This window comes from Felis catus, chromosome A2, assembly GCF_018350175.1.
Source record: "Felis catus isolate Fca126 chromosome A2, F.catus_Fca126_mat1.0, whole genome shotgun sequence".
Classification (NCBI taxonomy): Eukaryota; Metazoa; Chordata; class Mammalia; order Carnivora; family Felidae; genus Felis; species Felis catus.
The window spans coordinates 23,348,309-23,375,017 of NC_058369.1; the positions used below are offsets into that span (position 1 = coordinate 23,348,309).

Sequence of the window (26,709 nt, forward strand, 5' to 3'; positions counted from 1 at the left end):
TCTGAAATCCCTGTGGGCTGAGAATAACCCAGTAGACTGTCATTACTGTTGTTTTGTTCATTTACTTACTGGCTTGAAATAGGGAAGTTTCAAAAAAATGGTTAGAGGTATGCAAGTCGGTTTTTGTTTCACTTAAAGCTGGATAATTCCCCCATTCCTAGTTGTAGTCTTTACCGTCCAAATGCTCAGAGGGTAGGATTAAACAGCCATAACTTCAGAAAGCAGGATTTGTCATTTCAATTCTCTGACACCTGAACGCAACCACGAAAGGTTCCGAGATTTCTCTGGACCTGCCCTCTGGGGCAAGGGCTTTGCCAGTGTCATTGCCTCTCAAAGTGCACCCACTAATCAAATATCTGGCACATGCAGATTCAGAGAACCAACTGAGACGGGGGCCTGGTATTTTCCGGAATTCAGGAAATTGAATTGTCCTCATAGAAAATATCACAGAGTAAACAATACAACTGCTTGTTTAAATTAAAATATTCTCAAATAAAGATTGGGCTGTCGTTGCTGTCCTTTAGAGAGTTGCAGGGGATTTTCGGCAAGGATAAAATCACGTGTTTATGTGGTTGTCATTTTTTTTCCAGTCCAAATATGTATGTGTGAGAAAAGGCAGCTTAAACCCTACATAACTCATGGGCAACATGAAAATGAAGTATATGCAACTTTTGCTGGTTTCAGTGAATGGCATCCAGTGATGGAGAACAGGGAATCACCTTTCTGAGAAGCAGACCTGTGAATTACCATTTGAAATTAGTTATATGACTTGAGCCCCTCAGCATCAGGCTGCAAAATATTAGCCCCTGGAGGGTAAAGGTTTAAACATCATTTGCTGAACTTCCTTTTTCCTCCCAGAGATAACCCCTATATTAGATCATGTTTATTTTACTTGTAAATCACATCTCACTACAGGGGAGTTCAAAGTTTTAAAATGTTAGTTTTAGGATACAGTATCCAACCATTTTCTTCTTTTAGCTAGAGCTTCACTGTTTTTTAACATGATATCAATCTCTCTAGAAGAATAACATTGTCTTTATGTAAAGCCTTAAGTTAAACTACACATTTCATATGTGATGCATTGTTTTCAATGTACTGAATTCTTCTCTTCAGCCTTATCATGCCTTCCTTGCTGCAGTAAAATGGATAATGACAGAACTTGTCTTGTAAGTATAATTTGCTGCATTTTTAAAAGTAATATTGCTTGTCTTTTGTATTATAAAGCGAAGTGGAAGGCTGTTCCGTGTTTTCAACTAGCATTGGATTCAGAATACTCTGAGATAACCTCATTGAATATCTCCAAGTATTGAAAGCTGAGACCAAAAAATTATCTTTAAGTTATTCATGGTCACTGCTTATGCCCTTATGTCATTGTTTAGCAGACTAACAGCTTGTAATATACAAACCAAATTTATTTATTGTGGTTAGTGTTAAATTTAACATAGATGTCTGGCTGTTTTTAATGCAGCCTGGGTGGGCTGTGGTCAGAAGAACAAATTGCTGGGGCTGTCCACTGTGCTCCTTTGGATGTCCTGGCATGTGCAGAAGAGGGGGGGGGCTTGTCCCGGACAGGGGTTTTGTGCAGTCATGATCCAGGGGGTGGGGCTTTGCTCAGGTGTGAATTAATTGTTTACCCTGCCAAACTGTGTTCCTGTTTGGAGGATGCTGGATGCATCTGTGACTTACTTAGGTCAGATTGAAATGGCTCAAAGATGAAAGCCTTGACTCCCAGAAGAGGTATTGGACACATGACAGAAGTACTGTGTTCCAGAAAAGGGAAGAATTCCATGGATGAGCATGGAAACCAGATTGTTCAAGCTGTATCCGACCCTCAGATTCTTATTTTCCCCATTAAGGCTCCACTTTCTGAGGATTGGAGGCAGATTTCTTACCATTTGATGAACAGCCATTGTCTTTATCGCTTTATTGTAGCCCATATTAATTTAACAACATTACAAATTCAAATTCACTTCTGTTATGTATCTAAGAGGCAGAGAACAACAGTAACAGAGAATAGTAAGATTTTGATGGAGTGTGAGTTGCTGTAGGTAGTAGCCATGAGCCTGAAAAAGAAATGATGGAATTTTGATCTATCTCTATTCACTTGGAGGATGGTTTATATTACTTTTGCATTTCCTTGTACTAGCAGTTGAGAGATTTTGATTTTTTTCTGAAGTTGTATTGTGGTGTAATTTCATAAAGAGAAGTTTGTTCCATTTATGCCTACACACACTCAAACACACACACACACACACACACACACACACACACACACACACACACACAGGGCTGAACAAGTTTGCATTGCAGTATAAATTTGAAAGCTTCCTTTATTATAGCAGATCATAGTATCGGTAGAGAATATGCTATTTGTATTTCTGCACCAAGTCAGAGGAAGCCCTTCGGAGTTGATTTTTTACTATAGACTCACACTATAACTGGAAAACTGTTTCTGCCTACAAGCGGGATATTTCTCAACGAGTTATCAAGTCTAGGTAAACCCGCTTTCAGTGTTGGGCCGGCATTGGTGATAAAATGGCCTTTCCCAGGGAAGAGAAAGCCCAGTGAAAACTCGGTAGTAACAGAACCAACCATACTGATAGCTTCGGGTAATGACGTTCCTCTTTCAAATGAGGGGAGCAATGCCACCGTTCTGTCTGGGGCAGATGACCGAGTAACACTGGGTTTTTGCATTACCTGTTCAGGTTTCTGGTGGAATTTAACCTCTGCAGCTGGTGGCACTCAGATATGGCAGCCACAGGTAAGTAGCAGCCCGTTCTTGTTTCACAGCTCAACGTGATAAGCCTTGGGGTCACTGGCCACTTGTCATCAAGGATGTGCTCACATAAACCACCCGGGACCCAGTGATGATTTTTTCAGCTCAGTCAGCGAGAGGCACCCTTTGTGCTGACCGCAGCACCATCTAGTCTGACAGAAATGCCACGGGTTTCATTCCTCCCGTGTTGAATGTGCTCTCTGACCTGTTTCCTTCACTAAGACTTTGCAGTCAAACGCTGCACGTGTGAATTCTTCAAAAAGCTTGCGAGCAGTGCTCAGAATCTAAGGGAGACACATTGCCTTTTTCAGTCTCAGCGAATGGATAACCGCTCTAGTTTTTTTATTTGTTGGTTTGCTACAATTCGCCTCGTAAAATACAAATCTAGTCATAGTCTCCCCACTCAAAAGCCTTCAGCGATTTGATAATTCATGGAAACTCTTGTAGAGGTGTGAGTTGTGGAATTAGAGCAAGGTGGATTTGAGTCGTGGTTCTGAGGTTAGCCTTTGTGGCAAGTAAGCTGATGTCTTCAAGACTCAGTTTCCCTACATTAAGCAAAATGGGAGACATAATAAATAACGTTTATCTCCTATCACGTGTGTGTGTATGTGTGTGTGCTCAATGATAAATCATGCTATCTGCTGAGCGTGGTGACTCAAAACAGGTAGCTGTAATTAACTATGAAGACAGTGCAGACAGTGTTGACCACAGGGATAAACAGTCAAGTCCCCGGGCCCTACAAAACCCGTGCTCTTTAATGAGGGCCGTCTCACAGCCACCCGCCCCACCTGCTCAGGCACTTGCTGTTTCCCAGATATGCTCTGCTCTTCCTTACCTGTGTGCGTGCATTCATGTCTGTTTTCCTCCCTGGGATGCAAGGAACCAGAATTAGGCTAGACTACTGCCATTATTATCACTATCATTATTATTATTTTAATGATCCGTCTTTTTCACAGAGGTAGATTAGTAATGCAGCAGCCTTCCCCAGGTGCTGACATCTCCTCCCCCATCCCCTGAGACGTCAGTCGGTGAGGATTCCCTCAGTTCTTCCAGGAAGAGTTAGTAGCATTTCCTTCGTGTTTTCGTCCCGGTCAGCTCACACACTTCCCCAGCGTTTCTGCACCATTCTTGTCCCAGTTTGTTTCACACTAAACCAGAGTTTCTGGATGGCATCGGTATCCCTTAGCACCTAACTGGTGCTCAGTACATAGTAGGTGCTCAATGCCACGGGTTACTTACTGAATACCCTGGCAAATCTTTCCTTTGCCGGGTATGACCGGTCTAGCCACTGTCATCGTAGCTTTGTGACTTACAAATAGGACCATGTGTCCTAAATCCAGGACCTCCCTAGTTTCTTGTTAGAGGATGACATGGGGCAACCTCTGCAGAGAGGTGCATGCGTCCAGCTGCACTCGATGGGCTCTGATTACAGTGCACCTGACCCAAACGTGTTTGGGGTTGACCCTGTTCTCAGAAGCTGACAGCCCAGTGGAACAACACCTTTGTGCCCTTTTTTCTCACACACACATGCACATGCTGTCCTGGTGACCCTCAGTGTGTGGGCTCCATACTTGCCCCTTCTTGTTGGGTTGGTACCTGCTTTGCATGTCCATAACCTCGCCTCTAGAGATCTAGCCTGAGGAAATAAACTGGGGTGGGAACAAAGGATGGTATGACAGGATGGGCATCACTAAGAAAGTGATGGTTGCAAATACAGGTAACTCTTTAAAGGTGAACAATAAGGACGTTTCAAAATAAATGACAGCCCATCCACAGAGAGGCAGAGAGAACCTTTACCAAGATTCCGCTTCTGAAAACTTTTTAAGAAGATCGAGACTGCTCATGAAATTAAGTAGCATACCAAGATAAACAATATGCTAAACAGTGTGTACCCCAGACAAGCATCCAATGATGGGGGGAACGGGGGCATAGGGAGTTAAATATTATTTTGTTTCAACGTTTATTTATTTTTGGGACAGAGAGAGACAGAGCATGAATGGGGGAGGGGCAGAGAGAGAGGGAGACACAGAATCGGAAACAGGCTCCAGGCTCTGAGCCATCAGCCCAGAGCCTGACGCGGGGCTCGAACTCCCGGACCGCGAGATCGTGACCTGGCTGAAGTCGGACGCTTAACCGACTGCGCCACCCAGGCGCCCCTATAGGGAGTTAAATAAATAGGATGAGCAGCCAGTGGGGACTCAGTAAGCACAGAACAAAATATGAATTAGGAAGAGAAGACTATTATGTCCCCCAAAGGAAATGTTACCTATAGCGTGAACCTGCTTTTGTTTAAAATTGCACCAGATTTGAGAATGAGGGCTGGGAAGGGACCTGCTAAATGGGCACTTGCTATCTTTTTTCTGTTTACTCTTCTTATTCCACTAGTTTTTCCACAATTTTACTATTAGGAGTGAAAAAAGTAAAATGAGATTAGAAGAGAGAAACGGAAGAAGGAAGATCAGTAGAGGCCAAGAGAATGGATCACAAGTGGGTCAAAGGGCTGCCCTCACGGCACCGCCAGTTCCCGGGGACAAGTCCCCTCTGCTTGGCTCCGGGAGGCCAGAGCGTGGCGGTTCTGCCCAGGTGAAGTGCTCTGGTCGGGGATCAGGCAGCCTTCCCCTGCTGCCCGCTAGCTGCTTAGTTCTGGGTAGGTTGCACAGTCTCTCTGGGTTCCGGTGTCCCGGCAGGTCAGCACAGACAATGATGGGTTGGTTGGTGCACACAAAGCCCACGGGCAGACCTGGCACACAGCAGAGTGCTCCACACATGGTGGGTGGTGCTCCTGTGTGGGGCGATGGCTGTTTTGGCTGAGACCGCGGCTCGCTCTCAGGGGTGCGTTCAGTGCTGAGGGCAGTGGCCAGTCGTCTTCGGGGTTTGCTTCCTGGCGCCCTCTTCACAAACGGGTGCCTGCCCACCTTCTCTAAGGAGCTTCCACGGTGAGCGTGAGGATGGCCCACTTCTTCATGCCAGCCTGTATCACCATGGCCCCCATTCTGACCGCAGCCTGCTCCCCTTCCCGGTGACCTGCTGCCACAGGCCCTGCCCACGCTCTTGTTCTGGTCCTTCAGATTTGACGGTCAGTTTTTGAATTTCTGTTGTGTGCTAGTCACCGTAATCCTTGCTTAGACCACTGGTTTTCAACCTGGGGAGGGGGAGTTTTTTCTCTCAGGAGTCACTGCAATGTTCGGAGGCATTTTTGGTTGTCACAAGTGGGGGTGAGCGAGGATACTGCTGACATGTAGTGGGTAGAAGCCAGGGATAGCGCTGAACATCCTACGATGCATAGTCCCTGGCAACAAAGAATCATCTTATTCAGAGTATCATCAGTGCCACTGCTGCAAAACCCCGGTGTAGACTGAAGGGTAGAGGGTAGGGGATGAAGAATAAGGAAGAGGATATGGTCTTTGCATTCGTGATGCTTACAGAAATGTATGCAGTTTCCCCTTCTGAAATTCCACACCCCGTCTCCCCTGCTCCCCCTGTACCAGGTCCAACAGTGGGCAAAATGTTAGCAAACAGGACTTAAGTGATGCCTCAGTTCTCCATTTTCTGTTTTAGAAGCTTTTCTACAAGTTCTTTCATAGGTATTTCCAAGTCATGTCACCCTGTGCTGCACCGTGAGACCTTCCCCCAGATATTGGAAAGACCTTGCCACGTGATTCTATCGTCACCACACAGTGGGCCCATGTACAGTGTAGTGCTTTTCCATCTCCAGAGTCCTGGCACTAGATGATCTTCAGACCCCTTCAGCATTCTTGAGCGGTGGGGACCTCTGGAATTTGTCACTAAACCTTCCTGAGCTCCCTCAGTCAGACAGCTACTGGGTCACAGAGGACTCAGACCTAAACCAAGGGCTCAGCTAGGTGGCAGCGAGCAAGGCAGCCCGCCTTCCTTGAACCCCCGTGTGAAGCACATGAACTGTCTCGTCCGGGCCTATAGCCCTCTGCTGGACGTGGCTGACGTTTTCCATTTTATAGATGAAGAAATGGAATCAAAGCGGGTGAATGAACTCGTCCTCGGGGCTGCTGGAGATCTTTGTCAAATATAAATGTAAATGTGAGACCCAGCGTAAGGAGAGAAAAGTTTCAAGCTTCACAGAAATACTGACTTGCAAGGTTTCTTCATTCTAAATTTACCACTCCCTCACTAGACAAAGACCCTGTGCTGAGACATACATCTTTGTTTAGCTAAAAATGGAATCCATAATTACACTGTTTATCTGCTTCATTTCCTTAATGAAGGGGACTGTGGAAGCCCATTTCTGCTTGATTATCACAAAGGTATCATTTTGGCGAAGTTGCACAGAGAGAATGGAGCTTGCTGGCACCGAGTGTGAATGGGGGTGCATTCACAGAGACAAAAGACGAGGAGAGCTTTTCAAATGGCAACTCTATTCATTCCCAGTTGTCTGTCCATAATTACTGTGAACCCAAGTCAGTTATTCTCATCAGGGACATTTGTTGCTAAGGGAAAATTAAAGAAATTCAATTGTGTGGATGCTCCATTGGGTGCTGCATTGTGAGTGAGTGGTAGGTCATGGCTCCAGCTGGAGCTAGCCGGTCCTGGCCGGATGGGACGTCGAGCGGTGTGACAGCACGGAAGGGACGCTCCGGGCTGTGACCATGCAGAAGCAGATCTGGGCTCCCTGACTCACGGCGGTGTGACTTTATTTCTCTGGACTACAGTTTCTTCATTTTGTAGAACAGGAGAGTCCCAGACCTTCCGCATTGGTGGTGAGGACCAATTCCACGCGAGGGGCCCAGCATGGTGTTTGGGGTGTAGCAAGTGCTTACTGAGTATTGGCTGTGAACGTGCTGGTGGTGATTTTTTTTTTAATTTTTTAACGTTTATTTGTTTTTGAGAGAGAGAGAGAGTACAAACGGGGGAGGAACAGAGAGAGAGGGAGACACAGAATCTGAAGCAAGCTCCAGGCTCCGAGCTGTCAGCACAGAGCCCGACGCGGGGCTCAAACTCATGAACCTTGAGATCATGACCTGAGCTGAAGTCGGACGCTTAACTGAGCCACCCAGGTGCCCCATTGCTGGCGGTGTTTAGTGTTTAAGTAAATGATGGTCATGGTGAGTCACTTTCTGTGGGGCTCAAGGCAAGCTATGTCTGCTCTCTGAACCCCGGTTTTCTGCAAAATAAGGAATCAGTCTAGCTGAGCTTCATGACTGCTTCTACCTTTGCCTTTGTAAGCTAATGAGTTTTAAATGCCTAATGGCTAAAACAGCGCCCGTTAGATTACTGGCAGCCTTAGCTATTGGTTCGAAATTCCATAGATAAATGGTAGTGACTGGCAAATATATGTGGTGTCCATAACACTCCAGACAAAGGAAGGTCTTCGTAGTAAACCATCTTATTTAGATTAAATATGGCCATGGTTTTATATGATCATTCGCACGTTTCCCAAAAGCACATCAAGCAACTTCCAGCCAGTCTGTAGTTGTGTTGCACATGGATTCAACAGTTTGTGGCCACATCAGTATGGGTGCCCTACAATTGTCAAGGGAACAAGAATTTCATCTCCAGGAAGGATCAGAGCCAAATGAGCCTCACCATTGAGAGCGCTGGACTCATTCCATTGTAACTGGGCCCAGACAATTACAATTAGAGATGGTGCAATTATTGGGCTTAGTTAAATCATGTGTGCTGCCCATCTCAGCCCGCCCCACAGACCTTCTTCCTTTCTTTCATTGGCCAAACTTCACAGAGCAGTTAAATATATGTGTGCTGGAGGCAGACAGCCCAAGTTCAAATTTTGGCTCACCCACTCACACACTCACTGGATGAATTGGGGCGATTTATGCAATTCTCTCCTCCTTTCACTAATCTGCAAAACAGAGAAAACAATTGTTCCTACCTTATAGTTTATTTTTTTTTGTCATGTTTTACTGTTAAATAGATTAAAACATGTAAAGCAGAACAGCATCTGGCATGGAGTACTTTCTTAATAAACGTGGCCGTTACTGTCATTCAGTGATCGTATGCCATCTGCATATGGGCGCTATCGCCTCTTATCATCTGTGCTGTTTTCTTTTTTTTACTTTCTTTCGCTTTAATGGCCTTACCTTTTGAAATTCAAACAATTTAAGCATTAAAAGGAAGTTTCCCCAAATCAAAAGTCACTATCCTTTGCTATACAAAGGAATCAATTGTAAACATAAGAATCGTGAAAATAAAAAGCGTCAGGAAAGTGTAGCCATATCTCTGTGCTTTATGTGTGGCCTTCCTAGGTTAAAAAAAAAAAGGGGGGGGGGAGAGCAAATGAAAGAAAATGAAAATGAGAGGAAGGTGGGGAAACCTCCCTACCGTCAAAGATGTTCCCCTGAGGAAATCAGAGGCACTGAGAGGGAACTTGGAAGTGAATGACGTTCCCACCAGGTGCCTCTCTGTGTTGTTGCTGTTGGGCACTGGCCACCTAAACTGACCTTGCCTTCCCACCTGAAGGCAGGCAGTTAGTCATGCGGGCCTGAGACGCTTACATCTCCTTTGTCTGATTGCCTGAAAAGCACCATTTAGGAGAATTACTCATTTATCCAGCAAGCACGTGATGACACTTGCTATCAGCTAGCACCGCAGGGCACAGGGGACGGACCTACGCCTTTGGGAGCATGACACTTGCCAGTGCTGTACTGGCAGTGGAGCCAGACATCGGGAAGGTAGCCATGGGCCCTTTCTAACCGAAAAGCAATGGTTCAAAAAGGCCATCAGTTTCGGAGGATTCCATCTAATAACATGCTGTCCTGTGGCAGTCAGCACGTTCACTTAAATAGGCCTCACCTTGTGCCAGCCACTTCCCATGTATTAATTCGTCTGATCCCCAAACAACCACACGAGGTTGGTGTTCTTATTCCCATTTTACAGATGAGAACGCTAAGGTATAGAGATTAAACTCACCTGATGTCACACAGCAGTGGCAAGATTCACTACCCCTGATTTGTGCCCTTAGTTACTGTGTAATTAGTCCAACTCCTGGTATGTAGATAGGAACACTCTCTAGCAGCCAGCATTTCATGAAGGCTGTGTGTGTGTGTATGCACATGCATATTTGTGGAAGTGTGTACGTGTATCCCTCGGTTGAGAGCTGTACCTGCTTTATAGTTGGATTATTACTCAGAACAACTCAGTGAGTTATATGGGCATTTTGTCTTCATATCAGTGATCAGTTTCTAGAAATTACATATTTTACATAAACAAGCTGATTTAATCTACTTCGTTTTGTTTTAGATGAGAAAAATTACGGGGTGCCTGGGTAGCTTAGTCGGTTAAACGTCCGACTTTGGCTCAGGTCATGATCTCACAGTCCATGAATTCGAGCCCCGTGTCAGGCTCTGTGCTGACAGCTCAGAGCCTGGAGCCTGGTTGAGATTCTGTGTCTCCCTCTCTCTCTGCCCCTCCCCTGCTCGCGCTCTGCCTCTCTGCCCGTCTCTCTCAAAAATAAATAAACATTTTAAAAAATTAAAGAAAAAAAAAGAAAAATTACAACGCATTATGCTTCAACCCCAAGCCCCCAGTCAATTTCCTCAAAATAATTAAAGCTCAGTGAAAAGCCTATATAAGAAAAAGAATCACGTTAGGATATACATGCCTGGAATGCGGCTTCCTGGTCACCCAACAAATAGCTAGTGGTTACCAAATGCTCATTTAGCATTTAGTAATCCTTTGATGCCTTGCTTAGTGCAGCTGCCTCCACATAGACACTCCACAAAACATGTACCCGTGCTTCTGACATCCAGCCGTCGTTGGAATACAACTTGAGACTTTGTCAACACATCATTTTGTTAAAATCTTACTGAGTTTTGGAGTTGAAAACATAAATTATATATTCTAGATATTTATAAATATGTGTTTATATTTCTGTATAGACATCAGCCAAAAACTGTGCACAAAGTTGGTTATTGGAAACTTTTGGTTTCCAAACTATTGGTTATTGGAGCATTCTACTGGTAAGATGTTAATGAGTGACAAGAACCTGTACTATCAGCATTTCCATTTTATAGATGAGGATACGGAGGATTAGCTGGGAGCATTGGAGCAGGCATTTGTACTCCAAACTCCTCTGACTTCAGAGTCTTCACCTTAACTGCTATGTTCTAGTATCTAGCATCCTTATCATTTTAATGTTACAATGGCTTCACTAGAATGCTAGTGTTATTCTTATTACTATTACTGTTGTTACTATTTATTATTATTCACTGATACTTACTCAGCACCCATTATGTTCCAGGTACTGTACTAAGTACTCAACATATATTGTTTCATGTACTTCTCACATCACTGATAGAGAAACTATATTATCCCCAATTTGCACATTGAAAAAAAAAAAAAGGAAACTTAAAGAGGTTTTGGAACGTGCCCACTGGACATAACTTGTTTATTATTTTACCAACCACGGAGACTTTACCAAGTGCCTACTGTGTGCTCATCTATGTACCAGGCTTATCTAGTGCTATATTACTGGACAAGGAACTTCATAATAGTAGGATTAGGTTCATGGCTGTGGTTCAAAGACATTACGTATTTTACTATTCCATGTTTCAATTTTGTTTCTGTAATAAAACCACACAATTGCATCATGACCTTTGTCTCACCCTGAATAATATGGTGTAACTTGTATTTTATACATTTATTCAGATATACATATGTGTTGCTGCTAAGTTCAAGTACGTCTGAAGGCAGAGACCCGTTGACTGATGTTGTCCCAGAAAGTATTCTAGTGATGCATAAATGATAGTGGATGAAGCCAACACACTGCTTGAGGAATTACAGCTTATAGAGTTGCTTGGCAGATGAAATCACTTGACTAATTAGAAAATAATGCATTATGCTGTGCCTAGAAAAATCACAGCGCAGCAGAAGCGGAACTGTGTTCTGAGTTACTGTAGGCTGCCAGTCACAATAAAGCCTGTGCCTGTGTTCTTCATCTTTTTCTTTTTCCCCCCCTATCCCTGCAGCCCAGAAATTGAAGCAGACCCTGGAACCTTGTGATACAGAGTATCCAGCGTTTGTCTCTGAGCGCACCATCAAGGAAACCTCAGGGAACATTGCTTGTGAAGACTGCTCTAAGTAAGCCTCCCGCCTCCTTTCTGCTCAGTGTAGAGCTCTCCCAGATGGGCCAGTGTGAATGGCGTGGTCAGGATCACAGCGAGAGATGGAAACATGGCTGCCCTCTTGTGTGAGGAAGCGTTTCCACCAGCTTGGAGGAAACATCATTTGGCTTTGTTAGAGAGATCATTTAGAATCTGGGAAGCATTCAGAGTGCTTGCGGATGCATCCTAGAATATATACGATTTTTAGTCAGGTTTGTCTTTGGTTGGAAAAAGTCCTGATGGTGTTTCCCCAGTTGACATTTGTCCATTTCAGCTATCTATTGGAAAAAGATCCTTAGATGTCTTTCCTGTAGGCACGAAATCTTCAGGATTCACCAGAATCTGATGTATGGGGAATGAAATTTGGTAGCTTACTAGGCGTTTCCCTGATTGCTACGGAGTTTGGGCCTTTTTTAATGGTTTTATTGATCATCTGAGTTTCTTACCCCTTCATTCCTGTCGGCAGTTGTCTATTGGGTGGTGAATCTTTTCTTACTGATTTGGGTGTCATATGTTTTGGATACAATTTCTTTGCAGTTGTATGCTTTATACATGTGTGTTTTCCTTTTCCTTCATCTGACTCTTCACTTTTTATAATGTCTTTAGATGCATAGACATTTTCTTTTACTTTTATTTTCATGTCTAATTTATTCTTCTGTTCTATGATCTGTGTGTTTTGTGCCTTAAGAAATTAGCCACTGCCCTCCTATCATAATGGTGTTCTCATGTATTTTGATTCTGAACACTTTAAGGTGTTGATTTTCACATTTAGGACTTTAATCCCTCTGGAATTTATTTGTGTGTGTGGCATAAGGCAGTGTCTAATTTCATCTTTTTCAATATAGTTGCCCCGTTGACCGGCACTACTTACTGAATGGTCTTTTTTTTTTTTTCCTAATTGATTTATTATGGCACCTGTGTCATAGGATTAGCTCTACACAGATCTGTTTCTAGGTTTTATGATTTGTTCAGTAATGATGCCAACACCATATCTCTTTAATTATTATAGCTTATAGTATGACTTGGTATTTAAGAGAACAAATACCTTTTCCGTATAGTCTTCTAAGTTGTCTTGGCTCTTCTTGTCTCTTTACTCTTTCATATTAATTTTGTAATCAGCTTGTTAATTTCTATGAATTATGCTATGATTTTGATTAAAATTGCTCTGAGTTATAGATTAATTTGAAGATAATTGCTATCTTTTATAATCTTGGAACTTTTCATTTATAAACTAAGTATGTCTCCTTAGTTACAGGTCTTCTAATACAGTTTTATAATTTTATGTTAGATTTATAATTTGAAAGCTTACAGTTTTCCCTTCCAGCAGAAATGGCATACATTTAAAACTACCTTTTCTAATTGGTAATTGCTAGAATATGAGAACATCACTGATTTCTGTATGTTGAATATCTTGTATCCATTTGCTAAATGCTCTTTTAGATTTAATAGTTTGTGTGTGGCTTCTCTTGGACTTTTTTTTCATACACACTAACATCATTTGTGAAAATGTTCCTTTCTAACCTCCATACTTACTGTTTTGTTGCCTAGAAGTAACTAGGATTGTTGACTAGAAGCAGTGAAAGTAGAAACTGTATCTTGTTCCTCAATTAAAGGAATTTCTTCTTGGGGCACCTGGGTGGCTCAGTCGGTTGAGCGTCCAACTTCAGCTCAGGTCATGATCTCGCAGTGTGAGTTCGAGCCCCACGTCGGGCTCTGTGCTGACAGCTCAGAGCCTGGAGCCTGCTTCGGATTCTGTGTCTCCCTCTCTCTCTGCCCCTGCCCCGCTCATGCTCTGTCTCTCTGTCAAAAATAAAAATAAACATTAAAAAAATTAAAAGGGGGGCGCCTGGGTGGCGCAGTCGGTTGGGCGTCCGACTTCAGCCAGGTCACGATCTCGCGGTCCGTGAGTTCGAGCCCCGCGTCAGGCTCTGGGCTGACGGCTCAGAGCCTGGAGCCTGTTTCCGATTCTGTGTCTCCCTCTTTCTCTGCCCCTCCCCCATTCATGCTCTGTCTCTCTCTGTCCCAAAAATAAATAAACGTTGAAAAAAAAAATTAAAAAAAAATTAAAAGGAATTTCTTCTAATAATTCCATGTTAACTATGATGTTTGCTATGTTTTTTTTTTTTTTATTGAGGTATAACTCACAATATCATATTAGTTTCAGGTGTACTACCTAGTGATTCAGCATGTGTAAACATTATGAAATAGTCACCACAATAAAGCTAGCCCCCATATGTCACCTTACAAAGTTAATACAATGTCATTGATTGTATTCCCCATGATGTACATTACATCCTCATGACTTACTTCTTTTAGTGCTGAAAGTTCATACTTCTCGATTCCCTGCACCCATTTCATCCCCCTCCACCCCCTTTCCCTCTGGCAACCACCAATCTGTTCTCTTCATCTATGAGTTTTGTTTTGTTTTGTTGATTTATTTTTTGGATTCCACATGTAAGTAATATCATATGGTATGCTATTGGGTTTTCTAGATTGTAGTAAAATATTGATACTATTAAACTTACCATTGTAACTGTTAAAGAGATTTTGATGGTGATTTTCTTTTTAAGTTTCTTTGTTTGTTAAGTGATGTCTGTAGCCATGTGGGGATTGAACTCACCAGCTTAAGATGAAGAGTCCCATGCTCCCCTGACTGAGGCAGCCAGGCACCCCCATTGTAACTGTTTTTAAGTGCACAGTCCAAGAGCATTAAATATGTTTGCAATGTTATGCAACCATAACGGTTATCCATTTCCTGAATTGCTTTAGATTTTTGGTAGTTAACCATTTATTAAGTTAAAGAAAACCTCTTCAGGGGTGTTTGTTGCTTTCATTGCTATTGTTTGGAACTTTAATGGAGGTTGGGGCACCTGGGTGGCTCAGTCGATTAAGCATCTGACTTCGGCTCAGGTCATGATCTCATGGTTTGTGGGTTTGAGCCCCGCCTCGGTCTCTGTGCTGACAGCTCAGAGCCTGGAGCCTGTTTCAGATTCTGTGTCTCCCTCTCTCTCTCCACATCCCCTGCTCATACTCTGTTTCTCTCTCTCTCAAAAATAAATAAATTAAAAAAAAAAGAATGGATGTTAATTTTATCAAAACATTTTTCTACATCCATTACTAAAATAATTTTAAGATGTTGAGTTACAATAATAAAAATGTTTTAAAAAATTAAACTGTGAAATATATCGTATATACTATAAATATCGTTTTTATGTTTATTTATTTATTTTGAGAAAGAGAGCATGAGTGAAGCAGGGAAAGAAAGAAAGGGAGAGAGAGAATTCCAGGTAGACTCCAACATGGGGCTCAATCTCACGATGGTGAAATCATGACCTGAGCAGAAGTCAAAAGTCTGATGCTTAACCAACTGAGCCACCCAGGCACCCCTATAGTATCTTCAATGGTAGATGGCTTATCTAGTGTGAAAACATGCTTTCTTTCCCAGGGTGGTCTTTCATGGTCATGATTACAAAAAACAAAAACAAAAACTATCTTGCTAGGTCCATTTGTTCATGTCATATGAATCTTTTGCATCTGTGCTCAAAAAGAAGATTGGGTTATACTTTTCCTTTCATATACTGTCACTAGGCTTTGCTATTAAGGTCATCTTATTGTCACAAAATTACTCGGATCTTAAACATTTTGTGTAAGATTAAATTATCTGCTTCTTTTAGGTTTGGTAAAATTTACCCATAAAACTATGAACGACTGATAGGTTTTTTGATTGCTTTTCTGTGTGAGTAAATTCTCAACTACTGAATTAGTTTCTTCAGTGCTTAGCTATCTCTTTGGAATTTCTGTTTCTTCTTGAAACAATTTTGGTAATTATATTTCTCAGAAAATTGCCTATTTCATACCACTCTTCACGTTTATTGCATGCATTTGCTAATAGTGTTCTTTTTTGATTAAAAATGCTGCCGTATTTGTGATTTTGCCCTCTTTTAAATCAATCTCTCTCCCTTCCCTTCTCTTCTCTCTTATACCCCCCGACAGCTCCTCTTCTCAACACCCCCTCCTTCCCCCCTCCTTTTCTCTTCCCCTCCTTTCCCCTCCATCCACCTCCCTCCCTCTCCCTCTTCCTCTCTCTTTCTTCCACCCTCTCCCTCTGTCTCCCTCCCTCCCTCCCTAACTCCCTCCTGCATCATTTCTTCCTTCCTTTGCTCCCTCCCTCTTCTTACTAATAGAGATGTTTGCTTTTTTTCTCTTTTCAAAGAACTATCATCTAGCTTGTTAGATTTTCTCTATTGTTTCTTTGACTTTCTATTTCATTTATTTGCTTCTTATCTGTATTATTATCCTTCTTCTGTGTTTTTGGGATTTATTCTGTTTTTTTTTTATTTTCTATCATATTGTGTTTGATGTATAGCTTTTGCAGCTCCATTCATATACATACAATAAATATATATATATGTATAATTTCTCTCTGCATTTCAATTTATATAGGGCTTTCATTATTCAGCTGGGATAATTTTCTAATATTTACCATATTTTTGATCTGTAAATTTTTAAATAGCATTTTAAGATTTCCTAATATATGGGTTTTGAAACTATCTTTTTTTTATCAATCTCTGATTAAATGACATTGCAGTCTGTATAACACATGGTTTTCAGTCTGTGCAGAGACTTGCTTTGATTTCTAGCACTTGTCCTCGTGTTTTTGAAAGCAAGTTTCATTCTCTGATAACTCAGTACAGGGATTAATATAGATCCATTGGGTCAAGTGTGTTAACTGTGCTTCAAAACTGTTGTTCTATTTTAGATATCAGGCTCTCCCCTTATGGATTTTTACTCTCCTTCATGTCATTCATTTTACTTTGCTTTTTATATTTGGAGGCTATATTTGGAGGCTATTATCATGGACATCCCTGTTCAAGACTGGTAAATCATTGCTATGATCACTATGTGATCACCCACTCTATGGGAAAGTAATGTCTATTTTGTTTGCTGATAGCCCAAGTACAGTGTTTCTTTGTTTGGTAATATTTCCTAGGCATGTTTTCTCCCTTCCCTCCATTTGCAACTTCCCTTCCTTCTTTCCCACCTCTTTCTTTCTTTCTTTCTTTCTTTCTTTCTTTCTTTCTTTCTTTCTTTCTTTTTTGTCATTTTGCATTAGGATGTTGTCCTATAAATAGAATAGAGCTGGATTTGGCTTTTTTATTATCTCTACTATTGGAAATTTAATATTATGATTTATTGTACTTCCTGCTAAGTTTGAATTTATTTCTACCATCATTTTATAGGCTTTCTATCCCCATGCATTTTCTTTCTTTCTTTCTTTCTTTCTTTCTTTCTTTCTTTCTTTCTTTCTTTCCTTTTCTTTTCTTTTCTTTTCTTTCTTCCTTCCTTTGTCTTTCTTTCTTTGTCTTTATTCCTTCCTTCCTTCCTTTCTTCCTCTTCCCTCCTTTCTTCCTCTTCCTTCCTTTCTTTATCTTTCTTTCTTTTTTCTTTCTCTCTCTCTCTTACTTCTTTCGCCTTTATTTGGATCTATTGAGTTTTCTCTATTCCATTTCTCCCTTACTGGCGTGTAAGTTACACACTCTTTTCTTGTGATATTTATCCATAACCTTGGTACATATTTCAGGATCTCTTCCCTCCTCCAAAACAAACTCTTAAATCTCTAACTTGGATTAACTCCCATCCCTTTCTTGTGATATTTCCTAACATTTTAACTATGTTGTGTTTTTAACCCACCAAATATGTTGTTATTATTGCCTGTAGTAAATAAGATGTTTACCAATTTGTTTACTCCCTATTTTTTAAAAACCATAGCTTCTTGTTTTATAGTACTTTAGAAATTCCTTTCAGGAATGATCTAGGAGTGGTAAATTATCTCATTCTTTGTCTGAAATGCTTTATGTGCTATATATTCTGCAGTGATCATTTAACTCCATGCTATCTAAATTGAAATATTTTAAAGATACTGTTCCATTGTGTCCTGAGTGTTAGCTTTGCACCTCTATAGGTGTTCTGGTGTTTCCCCACTCAGAGGGCTTTTAAAGGGCTTCTCTTTGATATTCCGAAGTTTCACCACCATGTGTCTAGATAGAAATTTACTTCTGTGTGCTTAAATACTTCATTCTGAGTAATTTCCTTAAACTTCAGTTCACTGATTTCCTTCTGATTGTGTCTAGTCCACTGCTCAGAGTCCATTGAGTTTTTGATGTGGATGTCTTTCTCTTTACTTCTCGATGTTTTATTTGTTTCTTTTAAAAATCTGTGCATTCTCACATGCTTTAAAGTCGCTAAGAAAGTGAACTTTAAAATATCTGTGTATTTTTAATAAGACTTAAGAGTCTTATTCTTGAATTTTCTGTACCTAATTATAAAGACTTTTTAAGTTTGTTTTTGCACTTTAAATTTGGTGTTGGGGGCGGGGCACCAATTTCCTTGTCGCTTGTGTCTTCTTTCTTTCCTGGTAGAAAATTTGCTCATGTGTTCTGTCATCTTTGACCATGGACTGATTTTTACTATTAATTATTTTTGTGGGAACAGAATAGAGCTCGAGTCTCCTTTCACAGATTTACAGTTGGACTTTAATCACGCATCCTGTTAGTATTGACTGCCTGTGAATTCTCGTTACGTAAGTTTTTGTGTTTAGGAGTTTCTGCATCATATAATTACTGTAAATATTTTTCCTAGGCAGCATGTAGTTTCGGCTTAAAGTTTGATTTCTCATGCTAATATTGTTTTTCCTGTTCAGACCTCAGAAGTACCAGATTATCAGCTTTTTTATACTTAGTTACAAATGTACAAGTTGGCCTTTGGTATCTTGTCTTGTAAATTCTTTTGTATTTAAACATGCTTGTATTGTTTAACTGTTGCACACAGCATGTCTCTGTGTTTAAAAGAGAATGGCTTCCATATTGGCTTAATCCACCATGTTCCAGTTCACTGTTCGGACTGAGGACTTTCTGGAGCCACCACAAGAAACCCTGGATGTGTAGCAGTTTAGCACAGGAGCTGTGGAATCAGGGAGCTCAGAGTGTGAGTCCTAACTCCCGTAATCACTAGCTGTGTGACCTTGGGCAAAAACCTAAACTCTCTGAGACTCAGCTTCTTCCTGGGTAATTTGGGGGATAGTAATAGTAAGCATATCATAGCCTTATAAGAATTAAGTGGGAAGAGGCACCTTGGTGGCTTAGTAATTTGAGCATCTGACTTCGGCTCAGGTCATGATCTCACAGTCAGTGAGTTTGAGCCCTGCGTCAGGCTCTATGCTGACAGCTCTGAGCCTGGACCCTGTTTCCGATTCTGTGTCTCCCTCTCTGTCTGCTCCTTCCCTACTCACGCTCTGTCTCTGTCTCTCAAGAAAGAATAAACATTACAAAAACATTTTTTTAAAGAATTAAGTGAGAAAATTTATGCTGTAAATTTAGCATGGTGTCTGGGACAGAGTAAGTTCTCAATAAACGGCCACATTTAATACTAGCATAATGCTATACTAACTGTATGCAAAGATTTTAACCCCCGTTAGCTATTCTGTTAAAATGTGGGGTTTCCTTTTTATAGTCTAGCATCACTTCACTACTGTAGAATTCCTGTAGAAAAAGGTACAACATATATATACCTCTGATGGCCAGAGTTCATGTATGACTTAAGTAAGGATTATTGACAAGTCATGGCACTGTGGCTCTGTGAAGTAGACTCCACTGGCTTTATAATGACTACAAACCTTTTTGACCAGAGGGTATTATATTCTTAGTAGTTGTTAACTCCAGATTCAGTTGGCGGCCAGCATCTCTTAGTGCGTGATAGGCAATCAGATTTAGTGCACTAACTTAGGTTTCTCATTTCCATTCTAAATGAGAAAACAAATAGAACCAAGATAGATGATTGCTAAGGCAAGCAATGTTTTTCCTTATTGACTTGTAATTAAAAGCCAAAAATACAAATGCAGTTTGATTAAGATTAAAGTAGGGGCTCCTGGGCGGCTCAGTCTGTTAAGCATCTGACTCTTGGTTTTGGCTCAGGTCTTGATCCAGGGTGGTGAGTTCAAGCGCTGTCTTGGGCTCTGTGCTGGGCATGAAGCCTGCTTAAGAAAGATCTCTCTCTCTCTCTCTCTCTCTCTCTCTCTCTGAGGGACCAGAATGGGGACTTGTGCTTTCCCTTTCTTTTTTAGTAAACTTTTTATTGATGTGCAGCACATACAGAAAAGTGTACAAACCAGATTAATTAACTTAAACAGCACTCAGGCTGAGAAGTGAATGAACATTGCAAGCCCCTTGGAGGACCTCTTCCTGCCCCTGCTGGGTGCAGCCTCCTTTTTTACCATATGACAACCACTGTCTTGAATTCTTATGTCAGTGATTGCTTTTACTTGTTTCTCACTTCTAACTTGGGAGATGGCAATCAGTTCATAAGATAGGAGGGCTGACGTATTAATGACCTTGAAGGGAGTTTCTAAGGAATCAGCTTAGAGAACAAAATAAGGCCTTAGGGGGGAAAAATATAGCCCAGGACTTCAGCGTACATTTCTTTATTGTCGGTTCTGTCCTAGATACTGGGCCACATTGTTGGGGACCAGAAGCAAATGAGGCACACACAATTCTTGCCCTCATGGAGTTTACAGATGGGTAACTAGGCAATGTCAACACTCCATGCTTAGGGCTAGGATTATTGAGTATATGTCGCATGGAAGCACAGAAGGGAGGCTTGGGGTGGTCAAGACAGGCTTCCTTAGAAGCAGACCACCGGGATACAAAGGAGTCAGTAGGTAAGAACATCCAGGCAGAGGGAAGAGCCATGTGTAGATAAGAGGAATTGTAGTCTGTTCACAGATTGTTAGAAGTTCAGGGAAGCTGGAACAGAGAGCTGAAGGTGAAGAGGGATGGGAAAAATGCCAGCAATAAGGGTGGCAGTGGTGATCTCTTTGGGCAGGAAGTCATGATTCAGAAGGACCATGCTGCCCACCATTCCCCTGCACAGCACACACACCCATACCGACTCTGGTCCTGATAGAGTGAAAAACCCATTTGTATCCCCTCCTCCATCTCCTCCTCTTTTTAAGGGCTAGAAATCGACAGATCAGCTGGGGTAACTAGATGAGTGAGAAACCAATCTGTGACTATTTTTTTTCTAATCCAAAAATCATCCTATAACTCTCATATCATACAAAACAGGCTCATGACAATAGTCTCAGATGCTCTTGAAGGACCAAGTCTTTTATTATCTTTTGCATATCTCTTTCCCTCTTTCCTTTCCCCATCTTATGAAAGGAAATTTGTTAGAAAATATATCTGAGTATTTCTCAAAGTATATATGAAGATAACAACTTACATTTTAAATTATCTTCATCTTCTTGGAATGAAATATGTTAAGGAGAAAAATAATGTTATTTTGTCATCTTTCCCTTGTTGACGGCTGGTAGATATTTCAGGACAATGGCCTACACGTTTGCTGTCAACCAGGAAGCTGAATTCACACGTCTGCTTTACATCTAATTCCTGTAGAAATTTGTCAACCTCTGCCTGGAAAGAGTGAGATTCTACAGGACTGGTTCTCTAAGACAATTACTAATCCTTGACCAACTTCGTAGGTAACTTCAGGTCAGGGGCAGTGACATTCAAAAATAACACAATTCTGCAGCCTTTGGCCAGGAGTGAGTTGGAAACGGAGTTTGGTGAAAATTATAGCATTTCAGAAATTACGCACTAAGATCTTTTTCAAAGAAAAACATCTCGCCTCCCGCAATGGAACATACAAAACTGTGTCCATTACAAACCCTTCTCAAGGCAGCGATTACTTTCCTCCACAAGCAATGGCAAACCATAGAGTAGCAATCCCAGGGAACTGTGCGCTTCCCACGGGAACATGCCTCATGCTGCATGTTGTTGTGGACTGTCACCAACAATCTGCCCATCTCTTAGAAGCAATCAGATGTCCTTGCTGCTTAAACATGTTGCTAGAACTCAGGAAACCGTGTCAGGTGGTTCTGGCCGTATCGTCCAAGTCTTTCTGGTCTCCGGTAATCTTTGAAGACCGACTGCTCCTAACTCTGTTTTTGTGCCTGTTTCCAGAGTCACTCGATGGTTTTATATGGAAAATACATCAAGAGGTGACTCAGTTGCTCTACATAGAAACCTTCAAATTGGCAACTCTAGAAGTGGACATCTAGCCGTCAATGCCATAGACAGCTATAGTATAACAGAAGGACAGTATGCAATGTTTAAAAAAGGATTTTCAAAAATATAGGGTTTATTAAGAATGCAGGAGCCTAAAAGAAAATAAGAATTTACATAAGAATGTCATTAGGGTTGGTGGTTTGGCTGCGTTAACCAATAATTTTCGTCATTCAATATCCCACTGATTATTAAATTAATCTGTTATTCAAACAGCAATCGAAAACAACTCAGCCCATATTTTCTGGGCATTTGTGACTGTCAACAAGTTGAACAAAATTGGGGATCTAAAGAGAATGTAATGTTTTACTATTTTCCAATACGTTTCTCTCCTTCTTGATACCCTCCCAGCCTTTGCTGAGATGGGGATCCACTTGGAATGAAAATCAACTGCTAAATTAACTACTTCTAGCCTGTTAAGAAAAATAATTAATCAAGAGTAAAGGGGAACATGTGTAACGCATACAACGCCTGAGCTTTAAAAACCTTGTCATGTTACAATGCTGGCAAGATATTCGTTTTTTAAGGCAAATTAGATTTTTTTTTTGTTGTGTGTGTGTGTGTGTGTGTGTGTGTGTGTATAAATGTGTGCGGATGTCCTTTTTTTTGGGGGGGGGGGTGGTATCACTCATCGCTTTTCATAAAAATTATGTTGCCATCAGTTTCACTTTGGGATCAGAACGCAAGCTTTGCTCATCTTCTTGGAAGCCCCGAAAGCTGTGGCTACACTTTTCCTTCTCTCATCACTTCTCCCCATGAGCCTTTCATTTGTCCGCTAAACTGAAAGAAAGTAATTGGTCTCGAAGCTGCGTTGACATGTTTCGTGGGCTCCAGTTCAGAGAACCATCGTTCAGGGATTCCATTTTCCTGCAAACTTCTCCAATTTCCTGTTGGGGTCTCACACTGGGTGGGCGTTTTACCGCAAGTCTTCAGACTGTTCCCAGCGAATGCCCTGCAGGTGTTCTTACCAGTGGGCCTTCTGGAAACGACCTGTAAAATGGATCCATTGCACAATGGGGACACGGTGCCTTCCTGAGTCAAGGCTAAGAGGCTGGGCTCTGGGGCTGGACTACAGTCTGGGCTATCACACTTAATCATGCAAGATTTTAATCAGTTATTTAAATGTTCTGGGCTCTGCTCATCTCCCCAAGGACCTGCCTCATAGGATCTCTGTGTGGATTAAAAAAAAAAAAAAGTATAACCCTCATAGTTAGCACAGTGCCCAGCGCAGAGTAAATGCTGCATAAATGGGAGATATTTTTATAGAGCACAATCCACAAACCCATCTGTGTTGACAGGGATGTAGGAAAACCACAGAACTCCAGTCAGGCTCTTCTTCCAGATTTCTTAGCCCGGAAGGTAAAACTAATAGTTTCAATCAGGAAAAGTAGTTGGTGAGGTTTTTGCTCCAATGAGACTGTCCTAGATAAAGTGGATCTTGGATTTTTGCCACTTCTTGGATCTACTTGAGCTCTTGGTTCGTAAAAAAAAAAAAAAAAAAAGATTTTTGGAAATCTGAATTAAGGACTACACATACTCAATAGTGATCAGATACTTCATTACACAAATTGGACACAGGCTTTGCCAGTGGGAGTACATTAGTGTCATGAATAATGTAATTTGTAGGCGTTAAAATGTAACAGTTTTAACCACTTAATTTGCAAGCATACACTAATTTGTTGAAATATTTTTGTATCTCCTGCTCTATAGATTCTTGCCAAACTACTGTACTCAATCTTGTTTAAAATGTGTAAATAAATGTGATTCAATTTCCCATGAAATAATCATTGGCCCTTTCCAACGGGCTTAGTTCACTTCTAAACAAGACAACTTTCCATTCTACAATGAGATTAACACCAAAGGTCAAATTCTTCCCTTTGGAGATTGAGAGTGGTGCATTTTTTTTTTCTCCAAATTTTCCCTTGGTGTCATTTACTCACTTACACCTTGCCATGTTGGCTGGTAATATACAGAGCTGTGTCCCTTTGAATTTTACAGTGTCACACCCCAGCTGTGGTGGAGGAAAGCCAGCCACCTCCTCCTTGCTAGGTTCTTGCTTCCTGTTCTACAGCTCAGAAAGGTGGTAGGAATAACTTCTGGATCCTAAAAGCAATTCCTTTCCAACACAAAAGATTTAAAACATGAATATGCAATCTGGAAGCTTCTCAACACTTGGTCATCTAATGTTGAGAATGTGCCACTCATCCCTTACCCTTAATAAAGGGCCGCCTTCTTTTCATATTATAGGTATGGTGCCAGGTTTGAATAATTCAATACTGGCTCTTACAGTCAACAACCTAGTTAGTGCTGTGTGTGTGTGGTTGCTAAAAACATGCTGGCTTTAAACTTTAAAAAAAGGGGAAAGGGAGGTAAATGCTTATCGTGGGAGCTGTATTTTGAGTTGTTGAAATAGTGCCGGAAGATGAAAATATGTCCCGGAGGCATTAGAATAATTGGGATTAAAACCTCTGGTTGAATTTCCTACCAGTTCTTCTGGATCTCAACTCAATGAGGTACTTTAGTGGAGACTGGACTTCACTGATTCTTTCTCAGATGCTCAAAGGAAGAAAGGTGCCCTATTGCAAACACAAGGACGATTACGACTTTGAGGTTCCAGATAGAATGGTGGTTGTGTAGATGTTGCTATCTTTACTTGCCCTTTGATAATCAGTATTTGGAGAGGTTTTAGTACAGGAAATGTTGTAAATTACTGTTTTCCCTCGCGAGTCCGTGATGCAAAATGAGAGGGGCGCATGTCTGTAATGAGTAGGCAGGTCTCTACCTGACATGAATGAGTCTCACAATTTCCCATTTGTGCATTTCTTAATGTGTGGGAAAGCGGGGTGGGAGCATATGTAAGTTTGGCTGGGCTCACAACACAGTGAGGCTTTCCTCTTCCATGCCGGAGGGTAGGAGACCAGCATAGCCAAGGAGTATTTTTAGAATGTTTATTTGCACGGGGAACGGAGGAGTGCAGAGCTGTGTCCACACCATTGACGTTGTCGAGCTGCATTTCTGCGGTGCATTGTCTCCATCCCAATGGCTGTTTGTGCTGTGACGCCCACCATCCCCACCTCAAAGAGCAGTCTGTGTTCCTCCCTTGGGCTGCCCGGTGCTGCACCTGAAGTGGCTTAGCAAGTTGCCAAAACCCTATAGATGTGTGTTTATTAACTCTCCAGCTTGCCCTCCATTTGTTTAGCTTGGAAAGAGTTTATATATTCCTATGGGTATTAAAAACCCATCTGATGTATTAAAGGAGCTCAAAGGATCAAAGCAGAAATGCTGCTTGAAATGCAGCATATTGAATATAGACATAAAATTTCTAGACACGAACCACTTTTTCACAGGACATTTTGTATACTCAAGAAGGGAATTCATTTTTTAATGATCAGCTTTTCTTCGAGACTTGGCATTTCTCTCTCTCTCTCTCTCTCTTTCAGGTGACCTCCACTTCCACCTTTTTAGGATTGCTTATGATTTTGACAGGAAAACCCCTTGGCAACCTAGGGTGGAGGCAAGCATTAACCTCAGTACCACCTTTCATGCCTAGGAAGATATAGCCCAAGATCCTTAACAAACACATCAGCCACTGGTTAATGACCAAGGTTCTTTGCGCATTGGGAAGAAAAATGGGTGGAGAGGTTATAAGATGAGGATCAGAATCACCCATGATCCACATAACTAGAGGTGTAAGTGATCAGTCAGAGTGATGTGGGAGAAATTCTCAGGCTAGAATCTTTATAGCAGATGCTTCTCAAACAAAACTCTCTGCTACTGACTTTTAGAAAACAAATTATGTATTTCAGGAATGATTCCATTTCTGTTGAAGTAGGTTGCCCCTGCAGTCCTGCATTATTTGAGTACCTCCCAGCCTGTATGAGAATTTATACATGATTTCTGGTTATTGAATGTCTACTTTTTGCTAAGCGCTTCATATCTATTTCCATGTATCTTGTTCTTCCCATTTGTTCGTTTCTTCTGCATTTTGCCAAGTAGGAACCTGAGGCTCAGAGGAGTTAAGCCCTTGACCAGTGTTACAGAGCTGCTAAATTCTAGATTTGGGTTAGATCAGCATCTTCCTGACACTGAAGCCTGATAGAGAATTCCTCTGGCATCCAGGAAAAAGCGTCTCCATCATAGCACCAAGTCACCTATGTCAGACCGAGTTCATCTCACCATGAAGGTTTATTTGGGAAACTGACAATTCTACCAATTCATTTGATCTATGGGAAGAAATTACAAACATCCAATTTGACAAGAGCCATATACTTCCTGAATACCAGTTTCATGCAATTCTCCATCTGACCTACTTGGAGGGTTTCTTGCAGTGCCTAGTGCATTGCTGTTTAAGCGTGTGTTTCTTTGTCTTCCTCACACACCAAATCAGGTGAAATAGGCTGGAACAGTGGTAAAAAGTAGTTCAGGCTTTGGTGTCGTCATGCAAACCAGGGTTTGAATTCTTAGTCCCATGGCTTCCTAACTGGGCGACCTTTGCCTGTGAGTGAATTACCCATCTTAGTTGCCATCTGGTCATCTGAAAGATGATGATGCTAATAGTGTCTACAGGGGGGCTGGGTTGATGTGACTATTACAAGGTACAATTATTTTTAAAAAGCTTCATCCAGCCCCTGGCATTTAGTTGGTATTCAATGGCTCAGTCTTCTACTGAATTCAATATAGATGGGGCATGTCATGTTAATTCCTGTATTCTTAGCACTTAAAA

General features: G+C 41.5%; 1 protein-coding gene across 3 annotated transcripts in view; it reads left to right on the forward strand.

Annotated features, from left to right (window-relative positions):
• CACNA2D3 (calcium voltage-gated channel auxiliary subunit alpha2delta 3) overlaps positions 1-26,709 on the forward strand; it is an 897,621-nt gene that overhangs the window by 796,869 nt on the left and 74,043 nt on the right. For all 3 annotated transcript variants that reach the window (XM_045051588.1, XM_023249840.2, XM_023249841.2), the window contains 3 exons: positions 1,114-1,166; positions 2,706-2,761; positions 11,734-11,845. In XM_045051588.1, the coding sequence (XP_044907523.1) occupies positions 1,114-1,166; positions 2,706-2,761; positions 11,734-11,845 (221 nt within the window). The remainder of the gene's footprint in view (positions 1-1,113; positions 1,167-2,705; positions 2,762-11,733; positions 11,846-26,709) is intronic.